Source organism: Mycteria americana, chromosome Z, assembly GCF_035582795.1.
Source record: "Mycteria americana isolate JAX WOST 10 ecotype Jacksonville Zoo and Gardens chromosome Z, USCA_MyAme_1.0, whole genome shotgun sequence".
Classification (NCBI taxonomy): Eukaryota; Metazoa; Chordata; class Aves; order Ciconiiformes; family Ciconiidae; genus Mycteria; species Mycteria americana.
The window spans coordinates 69,360,710-69,386,619 of record NC_134396.1 but is presented as its reverse complement, the minus strand read 5'-3'; the positions used below and the strand labels follow the sequence as shown (position 1 = coordinate 69,386,619).

General features: G+C 43.2%; 1 protein-coding gene across 1 annotated transcript in view; it reads right to left on the bottom strand.

Moving 5' to 3' along the window:
- KIAA1958 (KIAA1958 ortholog) overlaps positions 1-25,910 on the bottom strand; it is a 77,957-nt gene that overhangs the window by 33,605 nt on the left and 18,442 nt on the right. The window contains exon 2 of the mRNA XM_075526936.1: positions 10,146-11,413. Within this exon, the coding sequence (XP_075383051.1) occupies positions 10,146-11,301 (1,156 nt within the window). The 5' untranslated portion in view covers positions 11,302-11,413. The remainder of the gene's footprint in view (positions 1-10,145; positions 11,414-25,910) is intronic.

Below are 25,910 nucleotides of genomic sequence, written 5' to 3'. Positions count from 1 at the left end.
TTTCTGTTTTGAGCCTGTGCTGAGAGTCCTCTCCTTCTCGCACTCCAGAAAAAATGACAACTTTGAATTTCAGCTTAACCTTTGCAAACACAACTCTCACCATATTAGGAAGGGGTGGAAGTTCAAAGATGTAAAGGTCCTACAAGGTTGGGGAGACTCAACAGCTGGGCAGAGGGCAGAGACATGAATACATCCCAACTTGCAGAAAGGCCACAGACCTCAGGCGTTAGATACTCTGCCAGGCAGCTGCTCACACACCCTGGCTGACCAAAGCACACACACTGTGTTCCAGACTAGCCACGGCACGTCCAGGCATTTGCCAGGACAAGGAGTCCCAAGAGGCACAGGAGCAGCTGGAAATTCTGCACAGAGAGGAGACAAAGGGATAAGGAACACACATTCGTCAGGAACCAGGCTGTTGTTCACAGCACAACTCATTTATTTCTGTCCTTGAATACATGTTTACATTTACTTTGTCATGGTTTAATTGAATAGATATTTAGTCACATTTTGCAGCTCTACTTGAGTAAAGTCTCTTTAAATAAATTGAGGAGTCAATTTTTTTCTAGCTACCTACACACACATAGAGCATACACACACATACACACCTCTTTGCTGCTCAGAATATTGTTATTATTTCTCTTCTGTAATTATGTTGTCAAAATTTTCCTGTCGGGATTGTATTGTTATTTCCATAAAAATAATTTGTTCTTCTATATAGGATATGAACAATCAGTTCCCCTGCTACTGAATGAGTTCATACCAAAACCAACGCCAACTAATTCATATAAAAGGTGACATGGGGTATAGTTTAATGGATGTAATTATGGAGGTATGTTATACATATATATGGCTAGTTTATTATGCACTAGCACAATAAGCAGTCTGATGTATTTAACAACTGTACAAGTGAATGGTAAATGGAACAAGTTATTTGTCAAACTGTAAGTTTTCTGAGGGCTATCTGAAATCAGGGGAGAGGAAACAGAGGCAAAAAGACACTTCTTTATATATAGAGAAAAAAGAAATGGAAATCTGTGAGCAAAAAGCAAAGCATATGTCAGCATACAGGCATGAATGCTGTGCTGTAATGCCAAGAATATTTTCCCTGTCTGTTAATTTGTTTTCTTGGATGTATAGTCAGTAAGAGAGAGCAAGTCCCAAACAACTGGCAGCGCTCCATTTCCCAAGAGTCAATGACAGAAAAAAATGCCCATAACCTGGCACATCCACATGACTGAAGGACAGAGCTCACCACAATCAGAACGAGTGCTCCAAGTTGTGGACAAAATTAAATTATTCCCATACAAACCCATCCACGTTTCTGTGGCTCATTCATACTGCTTACAAACCCATCCACGTTTCTGTGGGTCATTCATACTGCTATCCTTGACCAGCCACAGTAGTAAAGCAGAGATTAGGCACATACCCAGTTAAGAGAGAGGTGACTGTAAACATAAAACTGAAGCAAGCTATTCAAAGATCAAAGATGAACGTCCTTATCTTTCACAGGCTTGATCTTTGGGTACAGGTATATCCTGCTTGAAATAGTTCACTAATACAGCACATTCAGCTTTTGCACTAGGGTGATATGACTGGGTCAGAATAACTCAAGAATCAATTTTTTCCTTCTCTGAACAAAACAGAAGGCCAGCCTTTTTCTTTCTTTTTTTTTCCCCCCAAGGACAAATCAGCAAGCAAGTGATTAAATATTATTAATCCATAGTTGTATGGTTTCAAGTGATGTTTTCATCATGAAGACCTAGTTAATGAAAAGCAATGACAAACCACAGTGTCACTGCCAGTCTAAAGGTATCCTGACTTTAATCAACAGGAACACATACAGTATTCCTCTCTCTGTGTGTGCACTTGCTGTTTAATTAAAGTTAATGGGAGCAACAGGTGCGTGTTAGAAGTAAGATGCAGCCAATGCACTTAATGGTCAATGTATAATGAAGCACATAACAAAAAGCTTTCATCAGACTCAGCAAGGTCCTCAGCACCACTTTTTACATGACACGCATGCAGGAAGCCCTGTTCCCGGCTCCCACCAGGGGCACAATTCGGTGGCAGCCAGGACCTGGGAACTGCTGCCTCTAACACAACATTCATGTGATCTGCAGCATCTGCTGTTTTTGCAGGGCACCATTGCTTGGCTCCAGACAAATGCTGTCTCATTTGGGAAACAAAAATACAGCTCTGCCCACCTGTCCCACAGAGGCCACTAGCCACATTCAAGCTGTTCAGAACAACCGATGTCGCAAGTAGCTTTTGTGTGACCAGTCCATGGAGTGCCCCAGCAAGAAAGATCCATCAGGGAAACTAGGCGTTCCAGTTTCTCTCTCTAGAGGCTCTGATTTAATAGCCTGGTTCAATGCTTCCTGCAAACAGCATGGGCATAACTTCATTTAAGCATACTTTATCAAAGAAAGATGGACTTCAGCATGTTTCAGTGCTTCCAGGATCTGGATGTTTTAGCAAGCACTGCTCTGTACTGTGTTAGCCATGATAAAATATCTACCATCATGCTTCTACTTTCTTTTTTGGAAAAATTGAAACAAGAATTTCTGTATTCAAAATTGTTATCTTGCTTAGATAGACAGAAAATAAACTCAGATATTTTTATTGAACTGTTTCATGCTCAAGCAGGTTCTAGGTTCACTGCAAGCACAAAAAGAAGATGACATGACAGAACAAGAAATAATTTAGGTATGAGGAAAACAGGAGAAATTGGAAGTCACTGTGTGCTGGCTTCACGGAACAGCTTATGCAAAAATGGCATGCTCCCATCATGGAGACAGGTAAAAACAGTTCTTCCCAAGGTTTACTGCTGCTATTAAAAGCTTAGACCTTGAATACATATCTGCAATAGTTCTTCTGTAGATATATTTACTGAAGTACCAGCCTCATCCAAAGTGGAAAAACACTCTCAGAAAGTATCCTGACCTAAAATGCCAAGTCCTGTATTCCCTTTCTGTTCCAGCAGCCCATCCGAAGTGCAAAAGGAAAGTGCATGTCTGAGGCCTTTCCAGGGTCAGTGTCTGTCTTGGCTGCTGTGCTGCATCTCCTCTGCAGATCCTAATCTGTTCCTGCCTTGCCTCTCTTTTCTTACTTAGAGACTCACAAATCATACGGTGAAAATAGCTCCAAAATGAAACAGAGCAATTGCAAAGACCACACAAAGAAAACAGATCTCATCAAAAACACTGTGTAAAATAATCTTCTATTTCCTAAAAATAAAGCGATGTCCAGTACGGACTTGTCCAGTTTCCTTTGTTGTTTCCATGTGTTTTCAGGACAGCTGGAACCAGCGGAGGCCTTATTTTCTTCCTTTCAAAACACAGCACTTTGCACAGAACAGTAGTCTGTTTAAGATGCCTTTAGTGAAAGGGAGCGCATAGCACCTACATCATGTTGGTCTTGCAAAAATGATTGTTTTCTGCTTCTCACTTGTACTTTTTATTTTTTGCTTTTCTGCCTTTCATGTTGGGGTAATGGGGGAGAAGGTACATTTCTAAGTCTGAAATGAGCAGTGATGCTCCAGAACACAACCATTCATTGAAGTGGGCAGTTTCTCTTCCGATATGACATACCATCTTACTTAATGCCATTTGTGCTATGGTACTTTGAACTAAAAATAGATATTTAAATGAAGTGTCAATAATTCTCAGTGATGCAATTCCTCTATTCAGAACCCCAGAGAATATTCCTGACTGTTTCGCAGCTGAACTTGGCATGCTTTACAGACTTAATCCTTAAAAACTGCTGGAGCCTGGCTGCAATAGATCTTTCTGAGAGTACAGATTCAACTCCCTCCTAGCTCCAGGCAAGAAACTTCCACAGACTGCATGGACACTTACCATTCCTCACCTGTACAGAGGATCAATAGGCCTATGAAGCTTTTATTGCAGGAATACAACTCAAAGCCCATCCCTAAATGTCTCCCACACCAACCTACTTTCAGCGTGAACACTAACGAACGGTTTCCTCCAAAATGTATATACATATATCCATTAACGCTGCTGCCAGGAGATTTCTCTGTGTGCTGCAGGTAGTTCCACTCAGAGGAGGTCCGTGGTGAACAGTGGAAACAAGTCCTGACAGCAAGAAAAGCGGCACCCTAATCTCTTGTGTGCAAAGCTGCTTTGATAAATACTTAATATTTAGGACAGCAAGAAGATCGCCCTCTACATGACAAATCCACTGCTGGTCTTCAAGGTTGCAAAGAGGCTGGCATGAGCCTTCTGTGTCTGGAAGGAATTTCCACTAAAGAAAATAGATGTGGAATCCTGAAATGGTGATAAATACCTTTCTTAAGTATAGTGAAAATCAAAAGATGTTGTAATACTTGATGAGTCTTCATTTCAGTGTTCTCCTGCAAGAATTAATAACTTGATAAATGCTTCTTGTAGAAACAGCTTCATAAAGCACAGTCTTGTATTAGAATTATTAGTACTATGGTTTCTTTTTTTTTAATTTGATTGTCATGCTGTGTACCCGGATGATAAAAGCAAATAGATCAGTACTTTGCCAAGGCTGAATTTGTCCTTTTTATGATACTGTCCTGCTTTTAAATGGAACTCCCTTACAATATTGTAAAGATAAGGAGTATCAGCTTCATTAGCCGAAATTCTAGAATAAAGCCTCCAAAATATTAGTTTATAATTTAACACATTTGGACACAGATAATTAAGGGTGCGAGTGGGCTGGCAAATCCATGCTGCGAGATCAGAAGGCAGTGGCAGTGCAAAAGGTGGTTAATCAACTCGCTAGCTTCCTTTTTCTTATGATTAAAACTATAATGATCTAATTTTATTCTTCTAAATAAGCCAGGCCTGTGCAACTTAAAAAAAAAAAAGTACAATGCTTTTTGTAATTATGTATCCCAGCACTTACTATTTTTAGTTCAGCTACTAGAGCAAGAATAGATATGAATTATGGGACCTAAAGGGCCACTAGTGGACTCTGAACTCTTTAGTCCAACACAAAGAGGAAGAGATTGTCTCACCCCTACATATGTTTAATTGTTCGCTTGACCACATTCAGCAGTGTATGTCCCTGGAGGCAGGCTTCAGCAGTCACTTTAGCCAAAAGTCATCAATCTTTGTATGTAAATTACAAATACAGAGACCGATCAGCAATTATTTGAGTGTTCTTGGAAGAGCTTAAATAAAGTTTTGTAACTTTCTTCTGACATTATTATTTGCTTTGTGTTACATTCACTCTTGGCACAGTTCCACTGGACTTGGAAGAATTACAGCAGGGATTAATTTGGCCTTTCTATATGTATGGCTGATGCTTTATATATGCCTAAAAAAAAGGCATTATATTTTTTGTTTGCACTTCTTTGGAATGTGCTAGCTGACACTTTTTTTTTCCTTCCAGTGTAAACAGTGATTTAGGAGTTTAAGCTAAACCTAGTCAAAACTGGCAATTCATGAGGTGTGGGGGACTTCTTTCTTCTCTAAGTCTTGTAACATTTTGATGCTTATCTAACAGCTCCTAATCCATGAACCTTATGATCACAGGAGAATCCCAGCTCCCACTTAATTTAAACCAACACAACTGCAGAGAGAGAGGGGGAAAGGGAGAGGTCCTAGTTCTTTTGATTGCAGAAAAATACTTAAAAATATTCCACCTAAAAGCTCTACATCAACATCAGACAACCCCCAGATGCACTGCATTTTATAATGGTCATGTTCAGATAGAGACATTATATGAACACCTGGAACCTACAGGGATGTCCACACTGAGAGCAGAGTGACAGTCAACCCACGTTAGGTGCCAATCATGAAAGGCTGCAGTCCCTGCTTACATCTTCCCGTGATGAGAGCACAGGACCAGAACTAGATCTTTTCCCAAGTCACCAAGCTAAGCTGATCACCAAGCACTGATCTGGGATCCTGACATATCAGCTACACAAAAGAAAAGAATGAGGAGGAGCTCAGAGCAGAGACATCAGATTCAGCAAGGCTGAGTACTGCCCTCGGCACAGACCAGGGCACCATCCATCACAGCACACATTCAACCACCGATACCGTTTGATAACCATGGCAGAGGGACAGTGTGCGGCACACTGACTAAGCAAGCAGTGGTGCTTGTGGACAACCTGTTTCCCTTCCAAACTCTGGAAACACCTGTACATGTAAATCATCACCCAACAGCCAGGCAAGTTCAGCGATGGATATGCATGATGGCATTGTGATGGTACACACAGAACATGCTTTCCCACATCTCTGACAGAAGCAACAACCCTAGTCACTTCATTTACAGGATTTTGTATTTTGCATCTCTACTCACTACTCTTTGCGTTCTGCACATTTTGTACATATGCATTTGACATCTTTTTAGTGTATCCTCATGGAACTCTTTGCTCCTGTATTTATACTGTTGGACTAGTGTTGGACCAGAGATGTCTTGCTGCACTGTCTTGTTAATCCAAAGCACATCTTCACCCTCAGTCTTCATGGGGAAAGTGAGTATTCTTCATAAATACTTCAGCAATTCCACTTATGAAGTAAGTCCTACCTCTCTCAGAATCAAAACTTGCCTTCCTACACAATAAGCTCTATCCTCCTCTGAGCCGTAGTCTTCCTCCGTATTCTTCTGCAATAACACCAAATCTTTTCCATTCATGGTTTCAGACATCCAAATGTCTCTAATTTCTCTAGGCTGCATGTACTGCAACCTAAGGCATCATGTTTCTTACCTTCTGTCTTCACTGATGTGACCTACTTGCCCTTGCTGGTTCTTGGACATAAAAAACAGACCAAGTATTAGCAAAAGGAAAAGACAAAAGAGGCTGTTTGGGAAGTAGAAATTGCACAAATTCCCTGCTCTCCACCACTGCAAAAATCTCTCTCCTATCAGATGTAGGTCCTCTCACTTTTTCGAGAAGAAAGAAAGGACTAAATAGTACCTACGTATAGAAGCCTTTGCTAATGAAGTGGTAAAGAACAATCTGAAAATTCACAGATGAATGTCCACTTATTAGGGCTGAAGTTTAACAAAAATAATTCAGTATATTCCACAATGCTTAGATGGAGACCTGAACCCAACAGAAATCAGTGTCTAGCCTCACTGACTCTTCACTGGCATGCCACTTCACTTTTAAGACATGAAAATACCTTTGTAAAGTCCCTACTTACACATTCAGTTGTCACAGTTTAATTAAGGAGAGTAAAAGAGAAAAAAAAATGTTTGAAAGAGAACTAGTCCAAAAGTATAATGTGGATTAAACTGGCCTAAGCTAACATATATCATCAAGATTTTTGATTTTATGGAGAATCTCACTCAAACTTTCATGACCTGCGAGATTACCATGCATGGAAACTATCAGCTGTGTCTGATACAAATGCAAGGATATGTGACTCAAGCTAAAACTCAGAGTAATATATCTTGTTGGTTCCACCCTTTAATCATAACTTATCATTTAAGGCCGTACTCCTGAAAAGACCTCATAAACATACAACCAGTTCTAATGGGACCAGGAGTAAGGCTTCACATATTACTTCAAAATTAAGCAACACTTTGTAGGGGACAAGGTCGAATTTAAATTCCCTGCTTACTTTCAACTGTACCTTTGTTTGTTTGTCAAGCATACACTGAGTCTATAAAGTAACAAAAGCTCTAGGCTCCTTTGTATCATTACTTCCTGCCTTTTTTTACAGAAGAATTATATTAATCCTTTTTTCTGTCTGTTTAGGACAGAAACATTTTTACATAGGATAGATAAACATCCTCTTGTAGTTCAATATTGCTCAAATTTTATATATCATGCACCACTTTCCAGTACATCGCTGTTTGTTAAGAGACAACCTAACAAAATCCCTGTACATGAGCAATCACCCTATTCTAGTCTTTAATCAGACCTCCACATTTTATCTGCGAGAATCTGCTGTGCAGAACTATGCATCTGTAATAAATTCACTTGCCAACATTGCCCACTTTTCTGCAACTTGAAGATTTATTAATGCCAGCACTTCTTTTCCAAAGGAGCAGGCTCTGTAGAAAGGAGACTTTCCTGACATGAGTATCAAGTTTTAGTGGTATCATTTTACCTTAGTTAAAATGCAGCTACCTCTGAATACAGTAACAGCATATTATAACAACACTATACCAGGCTGAGGAGAGGAACTGTATAACACTTTTTGAGAACACCACAAGAAATTTAAGCATTGAGAACATAACTGACTGAACTAGAATTTGGGCAGCACACTGAGATAACACTGCTTAATGCAAGAAGCACTAGGAGATTTTGAGGCTTGATTTACGCAGTGGGTGTAAATCCAGATACAATCCCTCTTTGTCCACACAGTGAGACACTAGACATGGACCAACCCTGCTCTGGAAACTATATAAATGTGAAAATGTGGCACTGCATCCATTCTTGTAAGATTTAACCCTAAGCAGTAACAACTGCTGACCTTGTTTAGCTTCTGAGGACCTGGCAAAAGCAGTTTGAAAGGGTTTGGTTTTTTAATGAATCTGTTGAAAGTAAATCACTCTCCCAGATAACACACACCTACCTGGACAAATTCTGCCTAGGTTTGTATTCCATTGTCCCAGCTTGCAAGTTTGAGACTGAGCAAGTTACAGGGGCAGGCTGGTAGAAACCAGCTCTAGTATATACAGCAGTGATACACCATAAACTGACAAATGCAGAACAAGTAGGTTTACCATGCAATTCAGACTGACATCAGGCATCCCGTATGTCTCACATGTAGCTGAGCAGAGTCAGTTCTAAACCAGATAGAGTTTTGTAAGTGGATTTCCATGAGGGATGTTACATGACAGGACTACTCCAAAGTAACATCTCAAAGATGCAGCCATGGAGAAATGGGTCCCAAAGAGGAATTGGCTTTGCTGTAATTAAGACAATTATCATCCTTTCTAATTTCTAATGCTTAGTGGGGTTTTACTGAGGAAAACTGGGTATTTAACTGTGCCCATTGTCTTATTTGGCAACAAGATCTGCAGGCTCTTGCCAATTAATAGATTTACCAGCATTCAATCAGGTTTCAGGATGTCCAGGTTGAAGTATCATCCAGGCTGTTAAAGTCACTGTTTTTAGCACTTACAGTACCTGCCACAGGAACTGCATATGGGCAGTTTTTTCCCCCTCCACAGTGTGGCTCTGCTCTGTCTGACCAGACACTCCTAGGCTGAACCAGCAAGGGAGGATTCTCTCCTGCCCTCACCTCCCCCCAGGATGGCACCACTCACCAGCTGGAAGAGCAAAGCCAGCACTGTCTGCACTCAGGTCCAGAGAGAGCTGGCGAGTCTGCTCAAGAAACAGATTTCCTCCCCCTCCAGAAGACCTACAGCCAACACTGAGTTATTCTGCACACGGGATAATCATTCAGCAGAAGTACGCTGTTTTAACATGCTCTTTATCCAATAATGTTGATCTGTTTGTGCCAATTCTTGGTGCTTTGGCAGCAGCAGGAGATGAAAAAAATGAAGGACACAGGCTATGAGAACTTCCGCTGAGAACAGGGAAAAAAAATTTTTTTTTCCTTGGATTAAAGTTCAAGTGTTATCAATTTCACGGTTAAGGTTGTGGTTGTCCTTTCTCGTCTCTGCAGGCTGCTCTGATTTACGGGTCAGGGAAACCATTTAATAAAGATTTATAGAAGTGCAAACCTCTCTCCAGGTACTCTCCTTGCGTCCTCCTTTGTCTCTCCATGTCAAACATGACTTTTCTGACAGGGTGAAGGCAACACCCGACCCTCAACTCTAGGCTCCACTGGCTGAGGCCCCTGCTTTCTGGTTCATTGAAAGAGTGCACGGCCAGGTTTCACGTGCTCCTCGCCCCATGCACACAGCAAGGCAGCTGCACGCCCTCTCCCATTGCACAACTGCACTCAAAACAAACCTATAAACGTGTCCTAAAAGAGCCCTTTGCCTACGGCAGCGGTAGACTTTCTCACAGGGGGTGCACCTGGCCTTTGCTCAATTGGAGGTCTTCCAAATCCTCTTCCAAGCCAGCGGGGTTTCTCTATCTACCAACTTACGAGCCGGCGGGACCAGGGCACCCTCGCACAATGCAGCACCTCCTCCCTGGCTGCCCCCTCACCAAGCCATGCCTGGGGGGGACCACCCCCAAAACACCGCCGCCCCTCCACTCCCGCCCAGCGTCCTACCTGGCATCGACTGTGCCGCTGCCTCGGGGGTGGCAGCGGGGGCGGCGTGGGGCTGCTGCTGGCTGGAGCTGACCTCGGGCTCGGTGCTCACCGAGGGCGAGCCGGCCGCCTCGCTGCCCGGGGCCAGCTGCGGGGCGGGCGGGAAGGTCTCCTCAGTGGCTGGCGGCTCCTCCTGACCGGGCAGCTGCAGGGCTGAGAGGGGGATGCTGATGGGTTTCCCAGCGGCGGCGGTGGTGTTGGAGCTGGTGGCTGGCACCTGCAGGGCAGCCACAGGGCCGCCGCCTGCCCCCCGTGCCGGGGAGGCCAGGGGGCCCCGGGGTGGCCGCTGTGTGGCCAGCCGGGGCGGGCCGGGCGGGGAGGCGGAGAGGCACTGCGGGTCGGGGTCGGGGCCCGCGGCCGGCTGGGGCAGGGCCCTGGCGGGGCCCAGACAGGAGGGCCCGGCCTGGGCCTGCGGCTTGGGCTTGGACATCTGCGTCAGGGCCAGTGCCGGCCCATCGGCACCGGCCGTCAGCTCAGCATTGGCCACTATGTAGTAGTCCTCAGGGAGCTCCTGCTTGATCTTCTTGAGGAGCACCTCACCACCGCCCTCATCGGCAGGCTGGGCCTGGGCAGCCGTGGGCAGGCCGGCAGCCGGCCGCTTGCGGGGGCCGGCGGGGGCCCGGTGGGGGTGCGGCTCAAAGTCGCTGTCCTCATCAGTGACAGAGGACTCGCAGACCATGTCGAAGAGGGTGGCCTCATCCTCGTACTCCTCCACGGGCTCCCCCAGCTCCGACGGTTCGCTGCAGTAGGAGAAGTCGCAGGAGTCGCGGGTGCGGGTGCAGTCCAGCTTGGCCTTCCCCGGCCGGCCCGGGTAGCGCTCCAGGGGGCTGGCCTGCGCCTCCGAGGGTACCCCCAGCATGCTGGGGCTGTCCGAGTTGAAGCTGCGGCTGTCCTGGAAGCAGACACGCTCCTGGGAGCTGGCCCGGCAAGTGGCAGCCAGGGGCCAGTGGTAGGCATGGCCGGCACTACAGCCCCACATGGCCGTCAGGTTGCCGTGGGCCCCCTCAGAGAGCAGGTGCTTGAGGTTGGGGATGAGGCTGCAGATGGTCCCATGGCTGTGGGCCCAGCTGACCAGCTTGGAGAGGTTTTCGGAGGAGGTGTGAAGGCAGTCCTCCATGGTACAGGATCAACAGCACCTCGCCGCTGGGAAGTCAGCTGAAGACGTGGTTCACATCACAGGGTCCTGATACTCACGGTCGCGTGGTGCCAAGCTCATGCTTGCTGCTCGCCTGCAAACAGAGAGCAAAACCCCGCTCTTCAGCACTCCCAAAGCAAGACTACATTTGCGCGGGCAAGTGAAACATTCGTAAGCTCAGCTAAACTCATTTCACTCTCATCGCATGCGCTCCAAAGCACGTTTCTCAAAACAGCGCCTGCTTTTAAGCAGCCTCATTCCTCATTCTGCCTGCAAACAATCTGCCTTTAAACCCAAGGGAAGGAATATCCCTGCAATACACAACTAAAATAAGATAAAACGGCTTTTTAAACAAGCCAGTTCAGTATCAGTGGCAATATGATTTGAAGCTTAAATCTCTGACAAAATGCAAATGCAGCCCAAAAGATGGTGATTGTGTCTTCATACTTAGGAAATGAAAATTAAATAAAATCTTAAAACACACAATTCATCTTGAACATCAGGGCGGCAATCAAGCACCAACTCAGACACTCCCTCTGCACCTGATGAAACTTTATGACATTTTACACCATTTATGCACATTTCTCAAAATGTATGAAGTATCTCCTTTTCAACTGAATTTGAGAGGCATCAAAATGAAGGCCTGAAACTTTAGTTTTCAATATAAGGAAAAAAAAAAACCAAGGTCACCCTTCGCTGTGCTATACTGACTGTCACCCGTTGTCCAAAGGCTTAAGCGAAGCTTAAGGGACCTGCAAGGTTTAAGTCGTAACCTTCCTTAAGATCTGAGAGTTAACGTTTTGGTTTTTTACCATATTGTCTATTTTCCCAGCTCTAAATCATGATTCTGTTCAAGACAAACACTTGTCATTTTCATCAGGACTATTTAGAAATTTGCAGCACAAGCCATGGACCTCTGAGGCCAAGGCCATGAATCCTCCAATATTTCAGGTCAAACATAAAAATACAAAACCTCTCGCATGTTCATCTTTTCCTGCCAGAAACTGCTTCCTGCCCACACGGTACAGATACTTGGCAGGCAAGGTCTCATCCCACACAAGACTGCAAGTCCTCAACTTCTCAGGACTTCAGCACTAGGACTTTCTAGGAGACCTTGCAGTTGCTTCTCTGATCGACATTTCTTTTATCACCATAAAAAAGACAATGAAAGATGATGCAGGAGATGCTTCATTCATTTAAATGAATAGAAAAGAAGGAAAAAATAAATTCAAAGATTAACCATTCTTTCAGTAAACAAAGAAGACCAAGGAATTGTAACATAACTCAGCTAAAAATACTGAAATTGTTTACAGGTAACTTCTCGGACTGTAGCTTTCTTTTCCCTGAGTGGTTTGCCAAGGTATCAAAATTCAACAATCTGAGTAGTAAGCTTCTGATGGTATATAAGCATGGCTATAAGGTATGTCTGGAATTAATGGCACGGGGCTTGGTCCCTGCTTGACAAACATCAGGGCACTGCTGGGGCTGGGGGCCAGGCAGCTGGGACAGCCCCAGCCCCAGGCACTGGGCTCTGGACTGACAGGCCCAGGCTGAGCCGAAATGGGGCTCCTGGGCCATGGGCAGGGGGTGGGTGGGGGTCCCAGGGCAGGCTGGGCAGAGCTATTAAGGCACATGGGTACCCTCAGGGCCCTGACAAAAAATTAAGGTTGCAGTAGGAATGCTCAGTTTGTATGTGTCTGTTGGCCTCTCGTAATTGCTCTAAATCTGTTTAAATCATCAACTGTAGGAGGTTGTTCACAGGAACATTTGCTGTTAATAATTATTTTTTACCTTTTATTTTGCTTGTAATGTTCTGTATTCCACACACATACAGATTTAAGACGCAGTCAATGCCCATTTTCCTGTTATCCAGGCATTTTAATACTTAACTACTGCAATAACAATATTTTTTTTCTTTTTTTTACCGCAACCAAATGAGATATAGTTAGTCAGATGTCTGCACAATCCTAGAGCAATGATCACATTGAGAAAGATGGCACAAACCAGTTTTCACACAGATCCCACTGCTGGGATACTGGACCCCTCAGCAGTGTGTTTCTGAGGTGGAAAATTATTACCCCCTGCTGTAAAGATCCTCAAGGACCGTGGCTGAAATAGATCGAAGTCACCCATGAAGCTCTAGCCGACTTCAACAAGTCCAGGTCACTCAGACTCCAGAGGTCTGCAAGAAAGTCAGCACAGATGGACCCCAACTCATAGGGGGTCCATCCAGGGTCATTATTATTATTAATACAGAACCAGACAGTCTCTCTTTCTTTACACTATTGTCTTACTTTTAAAAATGAAGGTTATTTAAGTTGCTGGAGAAGATCAGTAATAACAGAGCTCAAACAACTCAAAATTTCATGGTTGCTGGGCACAGGCTGGGCTGAGAATGTTTTGACGTTACTGCTCAGCTAAATCAATAGAGATTAAATGTACGTTTATATTCCTCTAATGATATCCACGTTTCCGATCTCGCCAGCTGTTACCTGCTAGAGGTCACATTTTCAAACAAGGGATCACATCTCAATACCATTTCAATTTGGTAAATATATATTTTAAATTTTTAATCACCTAAGTGGAACTTTTTTCATTAAAGTAATCAAGGGATACCAAAGAAACTGCAGCACTGTCACATGATAGCAAAGCCCAAGCGTCCCTCTTTGTATACACCTGATGACAGAGCATTCACCTCCAGTGACTTTCTCAGGCAGCTACAAGTAACTGGAAACTTCTGCTCATTTCTGCAGGCCTGTTTGGAGGCCCTCCCAAACCTTCTCCCTCCTGTGCTTTGTGAACATCACCTGCAAGACTTGGAGTTCCTGTTGTTCCCATCTCAGTTATATTTTCATATAGGCAGAAAAGCCCTTTACATTTTTCTGAACTGAAATGCAGCATTTACACCAATGCTACACCTCATTTTGTTCCCTATTCTCTTCTACACAAGCATTTTTCGATGCAAAATGAACTGCGTCAAGGCTCGAAAAGACAGCTACACACTGGCTAACTGCCCCTGGAGAATGCTTTCCCTAAAATCAACACAAATTAATACCTGCCTGCTCACTTGCTCTTCAAAGTCTCCTGCCAGCTAGCTGCAGATGACCGTGTTTGCTGTGTGCCAAGGGACGTGAGGAGGCTGTTTCAATGGTTTTGCAGCTTGCATATCCCTGCCCACCCACTCTCGTTCACCAGGCAAAGGGTGGCCTGCGCAAACCAAAACTATAAACAGAATGGACAAGTACTCCCTACGATTCCCTCCAGGAGGCTCGCCATAGGTCTTTCCTCCCCACCCAGCGGCTGTGCCTCACTGGTAGGGTCAAGAATGGAGCCAGCATGGGAATTTCTAGATATTTTGCAAACTTCCAGGTATTTTTCCAACATGTTTGAAATTAAGCATGACATGGAGGGAAGTCCTGGATAATGGATGAAAAGGAAGAAGCACATCATTAGGAAACAGAGTAAAAATGGTGTAAGATTCAAGCTTGTTTTTGCAGTAACTCAAGCCAGGGTGCATGCACAGAGAACAACTGCTACAGTAAATTCCAGCTTCTATCATTGCCCACATGAAAACCCAGCAATGGTAGAGATCTCACAGCATCACCTGCAACACAAAACTCCTTGCATGACCAGTGCCTCTGTGCACTGTAATAAATACAGTAGGTCCCCACACCTTGCAAGCCTTTTAGGCACTGGGGAAGGCTCCCCTTTTCAAACATACAGCTTTTAAACATCTAGAAGTTGTTTGCTATATTTGGTTGTTTGTTTTAAACCTTTTAAAGATACACTGCCAAAACCCCCAGGGCATCTGCATTTCTGCCAAGTGGTGTATGCAAAGATATGGACATTCAATGCACCCTGCCACAGAAGAAACACCAAAAGATGGGAGGAATAACACCATACTCATACAAGGCAAAGAGGACAATCTGGAAGGTGAACAGGGGAAAGGAAGGAGAGTTACAGTCAGGGCTATAGTCAGCAGCTACATCAGCGCAGATCCATGGGAAAGCATGGAGCTGCTCAGTTGCTGCACGACCAGGGATGTATCTTAGGAAGACAGAAAGCCCAGCTTGGCTGAAGAACCATTTTCTGCACAGGAGAATGAGATCAGGTCAGCTGCCATGGTCTAGGTTCTTTGTGCAGGACTAAAAATCCAAAGACATCCGTTATTCAGAAGCAATGTGTCTTCAGTTCACCAACTGCAGCAGAAGTTGACAATGGCACTTTGGCAGGGAGGAGCTCACCCCGTAGAAAGCACAGCAAATCCATCGCTATCTGCCTGGTTTCCTGAAGAGGGACCTTGTCTGTTCAGTCAGACAGCATGCTGCTGGCTGACCGTCTGCCCTTGTTTGCTAAATCACATTTTAAAGATTATATAAGTCATTCATTCAGACTGGCAAGATTCGATAAGATGACTCATGCGTAACAATCTGCTAACGTGTATACTCTGAAATCATACAGTAGCTGGTAAAAACACGCTATAGCTTCAGTGTGAATAACACTGGTATTTTAACAGCATTACAGATGGCGAAGCCTTAACCTTCCACAGCACTTTCCTGCAGTTCAGAGCCTAGCAATATCTAATTCAGAGTGAAGCGTGTCTAGGTGCTGGAAATTCACTGTAGCTATCTGGACCCTAAATTAAGAATTTGGTGTTACAACTTGTTTAGCTTTTACGACCTCATTTACAACACGTCGCTGTAGTGACTAATGTGTACAGACTACGTGCTATGCCAGAAAGCGTTATTGTTGCAAAACCATTCCTTGAGATCCGTTAATGCATTAACTGGAACATCACTCGATTTGGGAAAGGGAATATTTTCTGTATCCAGAACCAGGGTTTTGCCATAGGACATCTACTTGGGGTGACCAAAGGGTAACAGAAAAATAGCAACCTCTAAAGAGCATCCCTCTTCCATGTTCTAGGATGGGACTTGGCTTAGCTAGCTTCATGCAGACAAAATTCTTCCTGATTTTACACACAGCAGTAGGAACAGGTCCTTTGTTATGACCCAGAGAATAAGCACTGACACAGGCAAGTCCCAGGAGCAACAGCTGTTGGTAGCTGTGGCCACCTTGAACCCTTTTCTTTATCCCATGCAGAGAATGAACGAACACTGGTGGGGAGCAAAGACCTGGCTGCCTCAGCTAGCTCTCCTCCTTTCCCTTCTTGTGCATGAGGGTGTTGCAGTGGAGTTTTGGTTAGGACCTCATGGGAGGTTCTTCAGGACAAACAGGAAACCTGTGATGTGGCTCCCCCAGAAAGGCGGCAGCAGAGGTGAGGATGCAGTGAAGGACCTGAGTGCAAAAAAATGGGTTGAAGCAGAGGTGTGCAGTGGGAAGTGCGTGTCCTCCAGCAGCATCTGCAAACTGGAACGTGTGTTTGGTGGACCTACAGCTCAGGGAGGTGATGGGTGCATTTTGTTGTAAGGAAGGCAAGAAACCTTGTTGGGATCCTGTTCTCTCACAGACTTACAGGCAGTTAGCAATGGATTTCCTTCCCAGGGTAATGTTAGACAAGTTGACACAAACTAACTTGCATCACATAAATGTATGTTTGAAATTCTGCTACCACTACTGATTATTAGCATTTCAGAAACTTCCACGCTGATTTTTGTTCAAGGGAACAGTATAGCCATGGCTACATTAACCAACTCTTGGGACGTGATCCCAAGGCTGATACTACTGAGAATTTTCTAAAAGCCCAAGATTCTCAAGTAAGACTACGATGCAAAAATTACTTTTGTTAATAATAAAAAGTAGTTTTCTAATCTCACAGCTGTATAAAAACTCTAAAACCTGAATCCTAAAACATTAAAAAGAGAGGTGTAAAAAAACCTGCATTTACTCATTTTACATAGCATGGATTTCAAACCAATCTTACAATAGCTGAAAAATTACTTTTAAGTGTATTTATGGAGAAGCAATGTTTTATCAGCTTCTACATTCAGAGGTCCCAAACCCTTGTGTGTTGGACTTTGCTTTCTCATACTAGCAAAAGAAGCTCAGAATGTTTTAAATGTGTTCAGCCTCTCTGCCCTGCCCGAACTTACTGGGCTGTTACTCCATCACCATCTGAGGGGGAAGCACTGCTTCATTTTGAAGGATCTTTGTTTTCCTGCTTACAAGTAAGGAAATGCAATTGCTAGCTAACAGATTGAGAGCACTGTGAATTAAAGTTTTAGCCACCATGGTGTAAGTATCTATCTCATTCAAGATTTTAGCCAATGGACAATATTAGGGCTTCTTTTATTATTAGCATTTCTTAAGCCAAATGCTTAACATTGCTAAAGGACTGAAGTCAACAACAGCAGAAATCTAAGTGTCCATTCATCAGAGAAGGCAGAGCAGTACTGAGGTCCCCACAAGATCCTGCTGTGGTCCTGTAGGCCCCGCTAGCCATCAATCCAGGATCACAGGTAGTATTTCTCCTTCCCAAAGTAAGACGCTGAAGGAGACTCAGCAGGAGCTCCTGCCTTCCTCAGGTAATGGTCTCCAAATGCCAGAGGCCCCAGCCATGCAACAGAGCACCCAAAATCATGCCACTGCTAATTACCTTCCCTGCTATCTCCTACGAGGCGACTGCTACTAACAGTGGAGTTAAAGCTCAGCCTCTTTGCCCCAGTGTTTTGATTTCTTCACTGATATTGCTAATGATGTCATCGACTTGTCAAAGGACTGGGATGGACAACCACTCATTCAAAACAGGCCAGCAAAGTGGAAGGGCTGGGAATAGGTCAGTGCATTTTCTCTATTTTAGACTTCAGGAGTACAAAACTTCTATGTCAACTCAAATATTACTGAATTTACTTTCTGCTTGAAAGAAAGGCTCTGAAGAATAAGCAGAGAGGGAGAGAAACAAAGTATGTAGAAAATAATGCCATCTTATAGGCAAGGTATGAATCAACTAGGTGTCCCACTTTACCATGGGGGAAAGGGGCAGACCTCCATCTCTGATACAAACTGCACATGGTTCCCTTTACTTAGGAAAACATGTTTTTAATTGAATGTCTCTCTGGGAAACAAAAGGCTATAAATTAAGAGGAAAGGCTCACAAATTCTGGCAAGTTCTGCAAGCCTGTGAGATTGTTTGGCAATGTCATGTATCCTTAAACTAGAGAGTAATTTCTCCAGCTCTGCTCATTTGTCACTGTTCCCTTATTACTCTTGTACAGTCTCCAGCTGGTGTCTTCAAGGGAAAAACAACCTCTCACCTTGACAACATCACTGACTATTTCCAAATTATGTGAGCTTATACTATTTATTCATGTTTTTAGCTCTCTAAGAACTGACTTAGAAATACATAGGGATGTACAGTAAGAACAAAACAAACCTTCATGCTAATTTTCCAACTCCACAATTCTAGGCTCATCCCAAATTTTATATTGATTCAATCATTTATGTGTAGCAAGTGCCTTCCCTTTTGTGCGTATCAGAGCTTCTGTGCTTATATCTTGGTCTTTCTGAAGTGAGTAGGAGCTCTGCTATTGAATAAGCAGGGCAGGGTTTCACCCACAATGAACCACAATTATCATTCCTACCACCAATGAGCAGCACCAAGAATGCTTTCCTGAGATGGGGATGCAGGGGGAAGTAGAAGAAAAAATAACCACACAACTTTCTGGGCAAGCAGTGCTGTTCTCCATTCAGAAAAATCTCACGGTTGTCTGTCACACTTGCTCCACGAGACCACAGCTCCTCCTCAGCTGATGGTTAGTCTTCAGGGAAGACGCTCTCCTTGCCAAGCGTGGCACGCCTTCAACTGCAGCTGTCATCACAGCAAGCCCGAGGAAAGCAGCAAAACCTGTTTGCTGGTGAAACTCCTTCCGTTGGCTGAGAAAGAAAAGGATTTGGCTGGGACAGTGTTTGGGAGTTTCCTTGCCTTTTCACATGGAAGACTACCACAGGACTATGAGCCTCCCAAGAGCCTGCCGCATTCACAAAATGAAATGATCCATCCATTGACAGCAGAACAGACTGAGGAATACTTTGAGGGTTTGATACTTAATCCAAATGTAAGGCTACAAGCACCACTGCTTCTATTTTTGGGTTTTTTCCTGAGCACCCACTAAACAGGAGCTACATGAGCTTTGCTCCTGCACAGCACGGCTGAAGGGTCATAGAGGGACAAGAGCACCAAAGGGAGAAGCAGGTGAAAAGGGAGCAGAACAGATGGTGCAGGAAATCTGAGCGATTTGAGCAGGATCTCGTCACCTAAGAACCTCTCTTCTCATCCAGATGCCAACGTCTCGATTTAAGCTTCCTCAGACTGACCTGTTCCTCACTCCATTCCCCCCAGCTCACTGTGACTCTCTTGATAACCACTCAGACACATTAATTCCTTATCATGAATCCCCTACCAAGCCACCCCTGTGCTGGTGCTTCCCAGTCCTGAGCTTCAGTCCTCAGGAATATAGGCCTCATTTGGTTGTCCTCATTTGCAGTAAGTAGGATCATCAGAGAATGGTACAGAAATGCATGGGACTGCTTCTTCTTGCTGAGGAAGGATCTTCCTTCCAAGGAACATGTCAGAAACGAAAGTGAGCTTTCTACAGTTCAAGAACATATCTGCAAAGTTGCTGAGCACCTCCAGCTCCAGAAACGTCAAAGCACTTGGCAGTGCTACACTTCATTTTTTTTACCTTGTGTCTTCCTTGCATATCCCATAAAGGACATGTTCTGCTATGCTCTTCCCAGAAGCTCTGTAGCACTAAGGTAATCCTGTAAAATATTAACCCTCCACACTGCTTACAACTAAGCAGTGTACAGGTGAACCCAGAAAAGATTTTAGGATTTTGAAAGTTTGAATAGTGTAAACATAGTTATAGTGCTTGAATAGTGTAAACATGGAAGACAGAGAAATCCTGCTTGTTCAATTCAGTATTTAGCAAGGGCACCCCTGAAATTTTCTCTCAAAGCCTCAATGAAACATAACTCATTTTCTTAACACAGACACTTCTCACTGTGGTCTGCAGAGAAGACCACAGGTGAGATGGACTCTGTACCTTGGCTTGAAATCTGTGTTTCTTCAGGCTGACAAATGAAATCTAATTTTAGCACTAGCAGCTCTGCAGACTTACAGACTCTTAGATGAACTATCCCATGACCATTGTGTGCCCCCAGGTTAGCGACACAGGCTGAGGGGAACTGCAGGGATCTAACATGGAAATAATTTCCCCCTCTGCTTACAGTCTGTGAGCTGCATTCAGATGCAGTGTTTCACCTCACCAACATGCAATGCTGGGCAGCACTTGTAGCTGCTTGCGTCACCGGTGAAATCTAGCTCACCTGTCTCATCTCTGCGCAGTCACTATCTCTGCCTCAGCACTCCAGTTCAAGTTGCACCTCCATGTCAGGATTTAGTGGATAAGCACCCCCTTGCAAATCTGTGTGGAGCTTGTTGGGGTCTTGTTTGTTTGTTTTTCATATATATGTACCACTGAATGAACTCAACTGTGTGCTCAGTGCACAGATGTGGATTTATTTCCGGCTATACCTTAAATTCCAAGCCTGGAGAGGGAAAAGGAGCAGAAATGAACTTTCAAGTCTTCATCATGTCACCAACCAGTTTTCAGAAGGTTGCTCCCATATAACAATTTGCAATCCACTTTTAAAAATGGCAGAGTTTTGATGGAGGGAAAACACAGTCCGTTTTAAATGTCCTTGAACTGAACCCAAAAGTCAAGTCCTGCATTACTGAATTGCTAAAGCATCAGACTCCTCCTGCAGCTAGGATGAATCTAGCCCTGCCTCACCTCTCTTTGAGCTACTATCAAATTTATACTTACATTTCAGAATCCTGCCTGCTGCAGTAGCTAAAAATGACCAAATATATATATATCATCCAGCACGCATATAAGTTAGGAATGCTTCTATATAAAATAGAACTTTCAAAACAAAAATACACCAGCTGGACCAGCTAAACTCCTGCTTTTAAAAACATAAATGCTCCATCATCCTACAAGAAACAATGATTTACTCACTGTTCACTCCAGCATACATTTCTACAATGGTGGAAAGTTCTCCAAGGCAAAAGCATGGAGACAGCAAACATTTTCAGTTGCACTCATGGCTTTCTCCACTAGCAAGAGTGGAGAAGATGTAGCAAGAATGAAGATCAGGGCAAAATCCATCCTGGATATAAGCTCATAGAAAGCTGTGCAACTATCACTTGTTTGAATTTGGCTCTACCTTCCTTTGAGGTTGTAATGGGTCTGACACTGAACTTTTCCACACCTTCAAACCCAATCTGTCCTTTTCATAAAGTGTCTTTCTATAGCAAAGTCAAAATGAAAGTTTCCAGCTCTGACATTTTTATCACTGCACTGTTGCTCATTCCTTGAACACAGGTAGGACCACCGCTGCACAGACGGAAAGAGCTGTTGTGATGCAGCCAAACTATCCACCATCAAATTTGCTCAGGAGAGCTTGATCTAATACCCACCAAGGTGAAGACTCCGTTGAGCTCAGTGGTCATTGAGCCAGGCTCAGATGTCTATTCTATGAGTTTGGAATTGCCCAAGGAATAATGTCGCTGCAGCTACTTCCCTGGATGGGTGAATTTTGATCTCTGTTCTTTGGGGAACCAGAACTGATTCAAATATGCCTCTACACTCATATAATTCTTGCATCGTTAACTTTGATAGGTGGCATTTTTTAACTGAGTCAACAGTCCTTTGATCCCTGTAGTAAGCCAGATTCTCTTGCTTTGAGTTCACATTTTGTCTACCAAAATGGAATATAAAAAAACAAAACAAAACAAAAAACAGCAGGACAAGTGATTTACCATGCTCTGGCTCCAACAATATTTGCTGAGGAATTGAGCATGAGTGGGTAACCCCACATACAGGAGTGCCTGCTCATGGGTTTTTCTCTAAAGCTCTTTCCAGAGCTTTGCAAGACGTGTAAACATACAGCCTGTGCTCAAACACAGTTATAGGGGTGTGTTACAGCTCTGGAAAACAGCCTTTTTGGAGCTGTTTGGTTTCTGATCCAGGCTCAGATTTTCCCCAGGAATTTCCAACTGTTCATGAGAGCTCAAAGCCACCCCTGTAGCCCTCAGAGCAGGGCTGAAGCATAGTAAGGGGGTCAAGCCTCCAGGAAACAAGAATAAGACCTCTTGCTCCATTTCTGTCAATCCAGCATCTCTTTTAAGTGCCAGAAACTCTTATCTCCACTTTTAATGACTGCAAGCTATTCATACAGGAGCTGGCATCCTCGCTCAGAGCAAGCTATGGGGGGTGAAAACAGCAACACGGCTTCCCAGAGCAAACACAATGTGTTCTGGGTTTGCTTTTGCCAGAACTGGGTCTTGCAATAACCAAGCAGGGACTCTCAGGTACCTCTAGTACTCGATGTCGAGCCTCCGGGATAAAAGCTGCTCTGGGGATGAGGCAGAAACGACAATGACCGGGAACTCTGCGTCCAGCCAACACCTGAATAGTTAAACAGCTCTGCTGAAACAGTGCCAGGGTAAAGACCCAGTATTCGCAGCACCTCCACGAGCTTTGTCAATAGGACTGTCGACAGCAGTGACAGCAATGTCAGGGTAAATACGATGGTGACACCAATGTACGGTGCTGTACCATGCAACCAACGGGACAGCTCAGAGGAGTACTTGAGAAGATGCCTGTGCGTTAGGACTGGTAAAACATGGCAGGGAGTTTTACTGTAGCCTCAAGTCAATCTTAGCCATCTCTCATATTTTACTAGCCCTGTATTCAGCAAAGGACATTTTTAAAGAAAGAACACATTTTCTGGTAAATCATTTCTGAAAAGTATATTGACAATAAGATTTTAAAGTGCTGAGTGTTTGAAAAAAGCCTAGCTTTTACTTAGCTACCAGGGGGCTTATGTATCATGGCTTGGTTATTTTGTGTTGTTTATTAAAATTTGTTCCTGAATTGCATCTTCATACCATTTCTCAGGATGATCTGAATATAAAACCACACTATATCAAAGACACTAGCATTTGCCTCAGCTTGCAGTTCACAATCATTCTTTAATGGAGAAATCACACCACACGTTTGGAAAATCTTTAAAATACGTGATTTCCTGAGTTTCCAATGAAGTGTGCGTACCCTCTCTAATTTTAGAATTAGAATAAGAATGAAGCACACACAGCCTGCAGGCAAGATGTTTTCCCTTGTCTTTCATTTTCCTAAAAATTGTATTAGGAGAAAGTCTACATGTAATTTACTAAAAAGAAAACAGGAATATTACTGTTGACTTGCACACAAATTATGAAGACCAAACTCTCAGTGGAAAACCAATGCATTCAGTTCCAGCCCAGACAACTTAACTATACCATGCTATTCCTTGCAAGCAAACGCAAGCAGCTTCTGTCAGTGAAAGACTTTACTGTGCCAAAGTCGGTTTGAGTTTTTTATTTGTAGGATTTCTCTCAATTCAGGGCTTTTCTAAACTAAGGGAAATTGGAATAGTGCAACTATAGCAATATTGAAAACATGCATTATTTGGCTAAATAGTGCCAGTGAAACCACATTATTAACCATCTACACAAAACAGAGGGGTTGTTTTCTGTAGAAAACTAGAACAATCACAGCAACTCAACATTTCTGTGTTGAGGATAAAATTCCACTTTCTATATGAGAATTTAAGGGTTTAGGTTTTCCCTTCTTTTTTTAAACACAGAGATGGTTTTGGATGTTAAATGATTTTCCAAGGACTTAATTCTCAGCAAGAAAAACATTCTGAAACTGTCTTTACAGTGGACTTTTGCGTACTGTAAGTATCAACAATTGTCCTTATCATTAAACTACTGGTATCAGACTGAAGTCCTGCCCTGCAGTTTCTTTTTAAAAGCTTAAAAAAAACCAAAACAAACCAACAACTTGGAGAAAAGAGTTGCAAGAAAGAACAGACTTGAAAAAATACAAGAAACATAAAGACAGCAGATTATTCCATGAACAGGCTTGTATCCAACTGTGCATAACAGATCACATGTGGCTGAGTCCCTAATAAAGTTCCTAGACAAGACTTTGACGTGATGTAGGAAAAACAGTAATATGAAAGATGCCCCAGAGATAAGCCAGTAAAAGCAAGGATTTGAATTCAAATGTAAGCCAGTCAGAAATACAGGGTAAGATCCTGTAGTCAACAGGCAGTGGATAAAAAAATTAGAAATGCTCCACCTAACTCTGCACCAATTTTTCTATCACCCCTGGAAACATTTATCGGGGATTTCTAGGCTTCTAACACAATATAATTGATCAATTCAGATTATCCTAAAATTTAAACCAAGGCTTAAAACAGATTACATTTTAAGATTACTGAGATTGGTTCCCTGAAAGTGCCCGAAGAGATGGAAGCCTCAAGATGCCGCAGCTGCATAGAGGTGAGGAGCTGGAGGCAGCCCCACAGGGCGAGCAGCCTGACCCGCTGTTGCTCTCGATGGGGAAAGCAGGGAGAGAGCCACAGTGCGATGTAGAGATCTCGGGGACAGAGCCTGCCTAGGCCGTTCTGCACAGCATTTCGAAAGCCTGCAGGTCTGGGTTCAGTGGGACTGGAGCTACAGAGGCTTAAGCACATGTACACGGGAAAGGTCCCTTTGACCTTGGCTGGCTCAGCCAGCCCAGGCCCCAGTTCTTAGGAGCATTTATGTAATCAAAAGGATGGACAAGCACCGAGTGAGATTTTCAGAGGTCTCTGTAGGCATGTAAACATACATAAAATCTGATCCCGAGTGTCTAAAAACCTGTCAAAGCTTTAGACAGACAAGTGCCAAAGATTTGGCCAAAAGAGCTAAATTTGTCTTCTCAAGCAAGCACAGTTGTTATTAACATCAGTGCAAGATTTGGCATGTACAACACGGAGATTTAGGGATGGTGCATGATTAAGAAACAGCAAGGAAGCCCAGAATATTAATGTTTTACATATAAAGGCACTGGCAGCAGGCAAACAAAAGAAGACTTTGGAAGAGCTCTACCTATCATGGAGGACTTTCAAGAGTCTCAAAAGCCCTCATTTATTTCCTCTTGGAGATTCAAAAACAGAAATGTAGCCTCTGGACAACTGGAGTTCAGAACAAAATGCTACTTACACTGCTGAATATTTGGCAGAGCCAATAAAAATAAGACTATATATCATGGGACAAGTAAAATGGAAGGGGGTGTAAAAGATTAAAATTAATGTATAACTTTTATATAATTGATATATAGGGGTGTAAAAGATTAAAAATTAATGTATAACTTTTATATAATTGATATATAGGGGTGTAAAAGATTAAAAATTAATGTATAACTTTTATATAATTGATATATAGGGGTGTAAAAGATTAAAAATTAATATATAACTTTTATATAACTGATATATAAATTGATATATAATTGTAAATAATTAATATATTGTTGCATATATTGTTACATTGTTACATTACACATCTTCATTAAAGTCTGTTCTTGCTATGCTTCATTAGTACTGGATCTCCTGCACCAAATAGATGAGGAAATTCCTTCCAAAATTACCCATTTCTGCTCATACTGGTTCATTTCATGATTAGAGTGAGAAATGGCCCTAGACAAAATGCACGCTAGTAAAAACAGCTGAGTAAAAGTAATTACAAGCAGGAT